The sequence below is a fragment of the Chaetura pelagica genome, unplaced genomic scaffold (genome assembly GCF_000747805.2).
Source record: "Chaetura pelagica isolate M959 unplaced genomic scaffold, ChaPel_1.0 scaffold344, whole genome shotgun sequence".
Classification (NCBI taxonomy): Eukaryota; Metazoa; Chordata; class Aves; order Apodiformes; family Apodidae; genus Chaetura; species Chaetura pelagica.
Window position 1 is genome coordinate 5,416,607 of NW_009953098.1, and position 7,578 is coordinate 5,424,184.

Here is a 7,578-nt window from a genome sequence, read left to right on the forward strand (position 1 = left end):
AGAGGGCAGGAGTTAGGAAACGTTCCAGAGAATGCTGGAAAAAGAATGGAATGCTCAAACCAGCTACATTTCATTCAAAATAAGCATTTCAATATAGGTAGATTTTACATGAGAATTTGTCAAGAATTAAGCCAGCTTATTCATACACTCCAACTTAGTTACTTTATCCAGAGAACCACTGGAGAGAAAGGTCTCTCCTCCCTAAGCCATGCCTCCGGGGCCAGGTGACCCCCTTCCTGCTCATGGCAGCTCCACAGCCCCACCTGCACACCTGCCTCAGTGCCAGACCAGCACAACTGAGCTGTCACTGCCTCAGGCAGGAGCACGACACATCACAACACCTGTGTCCACTCTGGCCAACTCCAAGCTCACTCTGCTTCAGTGCATCGAACACTGGCTCCGATGGCTTCACAGTGAAGCTCTGGCTTTAGCTCCAGGCGTCATCTTCTCCTGACCACACGACTCATTTATCATCATACTTAAGGCCATAAAGTCTTTCTACTTTGCAAAGATTCTCTTCTCTGTTGTAGTTGGATGCTAGGAAAATAAATTCAAATAACTGAAAATACAATGAGAACACATTTCAAACGCCGAATCTACAGCTGAGGTTCTTTAACCAGAAACATCCAACAGCACAAAGCCCCCTCTCCTTCCTTTGTTCCTTCTTCGCTTCGAAGGCACTTCTGGATTGCGTAGTACATGCTCTTTGGCTGCACAGACAGTCAGAACACATAAGGCTTGCATGCGAGTCACTCCTCCTCCTTCATGTTACTGGTCTCACTCTCGAGCTTCCGCTCGGCGCCCGGATCCGAGGGCTTCCCAGCGCTCTCCTCGTACTGGCACAGCCGGCTGCGGCTGCGGGCGCCCGGCTGGTACAGCTGCATCGCTGGCCGGTCCTGAAACAAACCACAACTCTTTAGACTCTTTCATAGCCCCACGCTGGCCTCAGTGATACTAGACATGGCTCAAGTTCAAACTTTTCAAGGTGTTCTAAGTTAAATTATTCCACTGCTGTGGCAACATAACTTCAACTGACTCCCACTGAGGTCGTCTCTGTCGTAAGGAAACGTCCCTGTTCAGGTCACAAAGAACACTGCACAAAGCTGAAGTCATTTGTGAAGAGCTTCCTCTTGAGAGGAGTTCAGCTCACCCTCTCTCAGAATAAAGGCCAACTTCTAACCCCGAGTTTCACTTGTACCCAGTAACACCTGAAGTGACATGGAAAGCTTGCATACCAACGCTGCAGAAACAGATTGGCAGAGTATATAAAACTAAACTTAAGACATTATTTACTGAGTCTACAGGAGATCTGCTGTCATACACTGCATGTAGCAGTCTTGTCCCTGTTTTGGAGGAACCTATTCAATTACACTCCCACTTTGATACGCATTCTCAGGCATGTGAAACATCAGCAGATACAGGTACATCAACTGATGCTCTACCAATCCCTGAAGGTCTAGCCTATGGTGTGAGGCAGGGAGTGAAAAGGGATCAGTCTCTTTATAATTTATCCCATGACACCTTGGCTTAATTCCTATAAAGTGACAAGAAATGTCACAGTTTCGCAAAGTTTAGTAGACAAACAGGTAAACTTTCTAGCAATGCAGAGCTTGTTACCAGAACAGGGAGAAGTTTCAACAGAGAAATCACATGGTTATTTTCTTGAACTGCTTTTATCCTAAAACCCACAAAGCTGATCCTTACAAATCAATGCATGAATTGAAAGAAATCCAGCACCTTGTTTCTGATACGATCCCTCTTGATTGTATCCTCTTTTTTATCGTCTTTGGTTACTTTCTCAGATTTGTCCGTGCTGCTGGTAAAGTCTGTAAGATCACTTTTCTTTCCCTTTTCTCTGAGCAAGTCTCTCTCCTTTTTCACCTCTTCCTCTTTTCTTCTAAAAACCTTCTCTTTCTCAAAGCGCTCTTTCTGCCTCCGACGCTCCTCTTCTTGGCGCCTCAGTTTTTCCCTCTGTGCTCTCTCATATTCTCTGTCTCTTTCAAAATCTCTATCTCGGTCCCTGTAGTCCTTTACACACTCATCTTCTGATCTGTATGAAAACAAAACTGAAAATTAAGCTCAAAAGATTCATCAAACAGAGCTGGGAGATCAATGTAATACTGGTGTAAATTTGCAATACGAAGACGACACACTGGTAGGTTCTAGGGAGCTTTTGGGAAGCTGCAATAACCCGAGTCATGCATGATAAGCAGAGATGACACTAGCATTTCCTTGCCTTCTGCTCACATAGCTGGCAGAGTCTCCTCTGGCTTTGGAAAACACCTGAGTTTCTCTGTCTCATCCCTTACTTCTCACATGGCAGAATTGAACCTTGTACAGACCATGGAGCTGTTGAGAATTACACTTTCCACTTTGACCGTTTACCAAGACTTAAAGGGACTAGTAGCTGGAGTACCCCTCTCTTCTTGCCATGGTTATAGTTCATTGCAAGGACAGTGCTCACAGCCTGCTGCAGGCCACCTACACCTGGGCTTCTTTGGAGAGCTCCTACAATCAGTTGCAAAAATATTAAAATTTGTTGACCAGTGAAGAAGTGTCAGGTGACTCACACCGCTTTCTGTAGCCACGGGGGCATGCGCTGCCAGAGAACACATCCCATGCCTTAGATCAGAAAAATAATTGCAAAGGAGTTTCAAAATATGGTCATGGCAGAGCAGCTTAAGCCTCAGTACAATCAGGAAACAAGTAATATATACATAGATATATTTATAGCAAGTACTAGAATACTTTTTTGCCTTCTCTTCTTTTGTCTCCCCATCAGATCGTTTGGCAGATGAACTACTCGCATTTTTTTCCTCCCTCAGAGTCTCTTTTTCCAGTTTCTTGGATTTCTCTTTTCTCTCCAAGTCTTTTTCATCTTTTTCAGGCTTCTTAAGTAGCTACAAAGAAAACAGAAGTCTCAACTAAAAAGCTCACTCTAACACATACTGTCTGGCACAACACCGAAATTGCATCAAAGGAGCCATAGTCCAGTAAGAAATAAACATTAAAATAGTATTACTTCAAATCATAGTATTTCTAAAAGCTGGAGTGTATGAGTAAGCATAATTCACACAGCAGACTAGGATTGTTCTCCTAAAACAGCTTAAAAATAGTCTCCATTCCATAGTGAATTTACAATTCTGTTTACCACAGCATGTACAACAGTCACATGACAAAAGGTTTAAATATTGCTATGAAGCATTACAGCATGGAAACCTTTACAATGCCTAATATTGAATATTACAAAAAAGTGGCAATTTACTAACACCAAACTCATGTGATTCTTCACACAATACTCAATGCACATTTTGAGAGACTGATATACAAATAATAGGGGAAAGGGAGTGTAACAGTTTATAATAAAGAACTGTTCTAGACCTTAATCTTTGGTTCTTCTTTTGATCGGTCTCTTTCTTTTTCAGGACATCTGTCTACCTTCTTCAGTTTGTCTGCTTCTTTTCTCTTCCTTCTTTCCTCCTCTTTCCATTTTCTTCTTTCTTCTTCTCTTTGTCTTTTTCTTTCCAATTCTCTTCTCCTCCTCTCCTCTCTTTTTTCTTCTCTCAGCCTCTGTATGTGTAAAAGCAAAGAGAAATACTGTATTTCCACACTAGAAATCATCCCTTGAAGCATAACACAACACCCTGCCATGAAGTGATGAAGTACTTAATCCCCACATAACTGACCTCAAAACTGTAGCTATTTTAAAAGTAATGCTGTTGTCTCTGTTGTGAACCTGAACATGTTAAAGCAGCATTTTGGTGGTTTTCACTTGCTCATGAACCTTGATTTGTACTGAATCTGTCTCAAAGAACCCAAACACAACACTAGCCTCAGCCTTTATGATTTTAACTTCAATTCATCTGCCCCACCTGTGATTTCCTCCATTGCTAAAAGATAAAATGGTTTTATGTACTAGGAGAAAGATCATCTACAAGGACCTCAGTCATAACCTCACTGAAAAGGAAAGCATTGCAAGGGAATCTGCTTTGGCAAAACCACAAGAAACCTTCAGCTGTGACCAGAACACTCACGAAACACCACAAGTCCTACACCTGCCAGAGTTCTCATTGTTTAAAATATGTGACCCAAATGTTAAAAAAGTCAGTTGGGTCTAAAGCACCTTCTTCAAAAGGAAGAGCAGAAACATACCAATGCACACACTGCAACATACACACCCATGCTATAAGTGAGCAAATTGTTCTTGCGAGCAACAAGAAAATTCTGGAGATAAGTCTTACCTGTTTATTTTTCAAGAAGTTCAATAAAGGAGTAGTCTTTTTAGCTAGAGAATATATAAAACAAATGTAAGCAATGTGCCTTATCCAACACTGAAACACCTACAACAAAATCCTACATGAAATGGAGCAGCCTTAGGGACTACCCTCCCTCTCTCCTCTCACACACAGAAAATACAACAGTGGAACAAGTATCCTGCTCTCTGCTATCCCCAAACAGTGGCAAGTACTGGGATTCCATAAACTTCTTCAGGACACTAATACAATATCCAGTGCACCCATCTGTAGAAGGATATTCAGTCTAGACTTTTCCCAGATTCTCTTGCTTTGAAAAAGATACCTGTAACATGCTTAAAAAGAACATTCTATGATAAAGAGCATTTTTGTTGTATTTTACCCAACTACAGTCTCTCTTAGCTGGTGCCTGCACAGACCATCACTACTCACAACATTCTGGTTAAACATCACTGTATCTCACTGAAATGCAGCCACGCCATGGCCTAGTCTGGCTAACAAACCTCTGACTAGCTGTTTAAAACAGGCAGGAAAGTTACCACACAAAACTTAGACCTAAAGAAGAATTTAGAGCATGGAAGCAAAATAAAATACAGTGAATAATTTTAGCCTAAAGGTTTAACAAATACCAAGCACACAAAAGAATTCAGTCTCCTCCAGGTTGAGAAATCACAGCTTCAAATTACACCACATACATCTCTTTGTGCTCCAGGAAAATGTAAGTAGAGTACATAGATTTCCATACCTATTAGCTCTTTGTTTCTTGCCTCTATTTCCTCCAACAATGTTTCGGGAGTGGAGGTTAATTTTTCATCATCTGCACTGTAACTTTCCAAAAACTTCTTGTACTCTGGGTCTACAGGAGAGGGGAAAGAGGAAAAAAAAAAGGGAAAAAGATATACACTGTAGCATGAAAAGAATTTGCACTGGAAGTCTGGGTGAGATTTGCATAAGCTGTGCGGTTTGTGTGTCACCTTTTTGTAACTTGGCAGCTCTCAGATGAGCTGCTGCAATGTGTGTGCCTAGGACAAGCGTATTTAACAGATTTGCAGCTGCTAATAAGCTTAATACGTAATTAAGCAAACATTCTATTGATAAACTACAGTGTCACAGTAAAAACATTATATTCAAATTACTTCTAGGACTTTCAAATCTAGGTATGCAAACCAAACAAGGCAGCTGTTTTACCATCTTCGATGGTTCCAGTTTTCGCATCCTTTTTCTTACTCTTCTTTTTCGCAGCTTTTTGGAAAGGTGCAAATTCAACTATGGCAGCATATTCCTGACCTGTCATGAGGAGAGAGGAAAACACATTAAAACAGAGGTGAAACAGACATGAAATAGATTATATTGTCCATGTGTAAAGCAGGAAGATAAATCTCAGAAGAAATGGGCAATACCAGAAGAGACTACTTGGACAGCACAAAAATAGCCTTGTGCTTCGGAAGCCATTTAATAAGAAAATATTTCAGAGACAGCAGAATTCACGATCTGAACACTCCCACTATGTTAACAAAACAGCAAATTCACAGACTCACAACAAGAAGGCAACCCTAGAATTAGGACTGACAGTTCAGTTAGCTCAGACACAGCAGACTCTCATCCTGCAGACTGCATCGTTTGTGCAAACAGAAGAAAATACTTGAAGTTAATGCAATGGAGGCAAATCTCAATTTTTGGCAAAATCCAATAGAAGGCAACACATTACAGGCAGGCTCTACAGTTATCTCTTCTGACAAGAATGATACATTTACGGCTGCATAAATCCCCTATTGCTGTCAGGGATGGCAAACACAGTGTGCTGCCACACTGCAAACCAGCTTAGTTAAAAGATCCCGGTGTTCTTAACAACCTTGTCACGCAACTCTCCTACATAAGGCAGAACCTTGTGGACAGAGCTGTGTGTCACCTAAAACACCTGGCTGGATGAAATGTAAAACACATGGACTTGAAACTAAGTTCCAGGTGAAATCACAGAATGGTTTGGGAAGGGACCTTAAAGATCATCTAGTTCCAACCCCTCTGCATGGGCAGGGCCATCCCTCCCTAGACCAGGTTGCTCCAAGCCCCATCCAACCTGGCCTTGAGCACTTGATGGGGCATCCACAGTCTCTCTGGGCAACTCATTCCAGTGTCTCACCACCTGTACAGTAAGTAATTTTTTCCTAATATTTAATACAAATCTCCCCTCTCTCAGCTTGAAAATGTCCCCTTTTGTCCAACACTCCAGGCCCTTGTAAAAAAAATCCCTCTCCAGCTTTCCTGTAGCCCCTTCAGGTACTGAAAGGTTCCCTGAAGCCTATGGAAGGCAACAGAAAGACTCTCATTAAAGCTTCTGCTAAATATGCAAATTTAAGGTCTATTGATGAGAGACTAACAACTTCCAGTGCTACCCAATGCAAGCAGTTTTGAAATACAAAATGTAAAAACATGAGATGCACTAAATACCCAATATGTTTTTAGAAAAAAGGTGACAACTAAATGTTGGGATGTTTAACCAATGAATTAAACTAAGTATTTGTTTCCTACATGTTAATGTCTCTAGGGAGCAGTCACTTCCACAACTTATGACTGCAAGGAACAAACCACTCCTTTCACTGAGCCAAGATGGTTCACTCAGTTGTAAATTGGAACAAGTAATAATCTGAATTAAAGACTGACCAAAAAAGACAACATCATGCTGTTGGAAGAGTGCAGAACAGGTCAGGGGAGCAGCAGAGGGTGGCATCATTAACCTGAGCTTCATTCGGCTCGGACAGTAGCACCAACCACCCACCTTCCCTTTTCAGTCTTTATACTCAGACATGACAAGACAAGTATCAACCTCGGCAACGCAGCAACTGCTTGTGCACTGACACCCCTGCTTCCTGGACATGCACTTCACTGGGTTTTACACACCCTGTGCGAAGTCCACTCAAAAATATACAAAAACAATTTAGATTACAAAGCTTTACAAAGCATCAGACGGCTCCTTTGCTCTTTGAAACACCGCATGTCGGCACTAAAGCCGAACAGCTCGGGCCGCACCCCAGGCTGCTCCTGCCCACCCACCACTCGCCCAGCCCGCCGCGCACACCGGGAGACACGGGAACGGGCAGCGAGCGCCTCCACTTGCCTTTGTGATCGACAAACACGTAGCCGTCAAAGCGGTCCCTGAAGAGCACGATGTCTTCCTGGTTTTTAAAGTTGATGTAGGCTCTGGAGAACATGTGCGGGTAGAGGCTGCGGGGAGGCAGAGCAGAGCATGGCTGACCGGGCGGCGGGGCCTCCCGGGGCGCGGCTGCGGCGGCGCGGGGTGCGGGGCCCTACCTGGAGTCGTTGGCGA

At 42.8% G+C, this 7,578-nt stretch overlaps 2 protein-coding genes across 2 annotated transcripts in view; both read right to left on the reverse strand.

Moving 5' to 3' along the window:
- RPL39 (ribosomal protein L39) overlaps positions 1-701 on the reverse strand; it is a 3,004-nt gene extending 2,303 nt beyond the window's left edge. The window contains exon 1 of the mRNA XM_009997222.1: positions 618-701. Coding sequence (XP_009995524.1) covers positions 618-701 — 84 coding nt within the window. The remainder of the gene's footprint in view (positions 1-617) is intronic.
- On the reverse strand, positions 591-7,572 carry UPF3B (UPF3 regulator of nonsense transcripts homolog B (yeast)). Its single transcript, XM_009997115.1, has 9 exons — positions 7,563-7,572; positions 7,369-7,475; positions 5,442-5,540; positions 4,999-5,109; positions 4,242-4,285; positions 3,382-3,570; positions 2,749-2,900; positions 1,738-2,050; positions 591-896 (listed from the first exon to the last, which is right to left on the reverse strand). Exons 2-9 carry the CDS (start codon positions 7,460-7,462, stop codon positions 750-752), a joined length of 1,149 nt encoding a protein of 382 aa, XP_009995417.1. The 5' UTR covers positions 7,463-7,475; positions 7,563-7,572; the 3' UTR covers positions 591-749.
- Between the last annotated feature and the right edge of the window lie 6 nt (positions 7,573-7,578).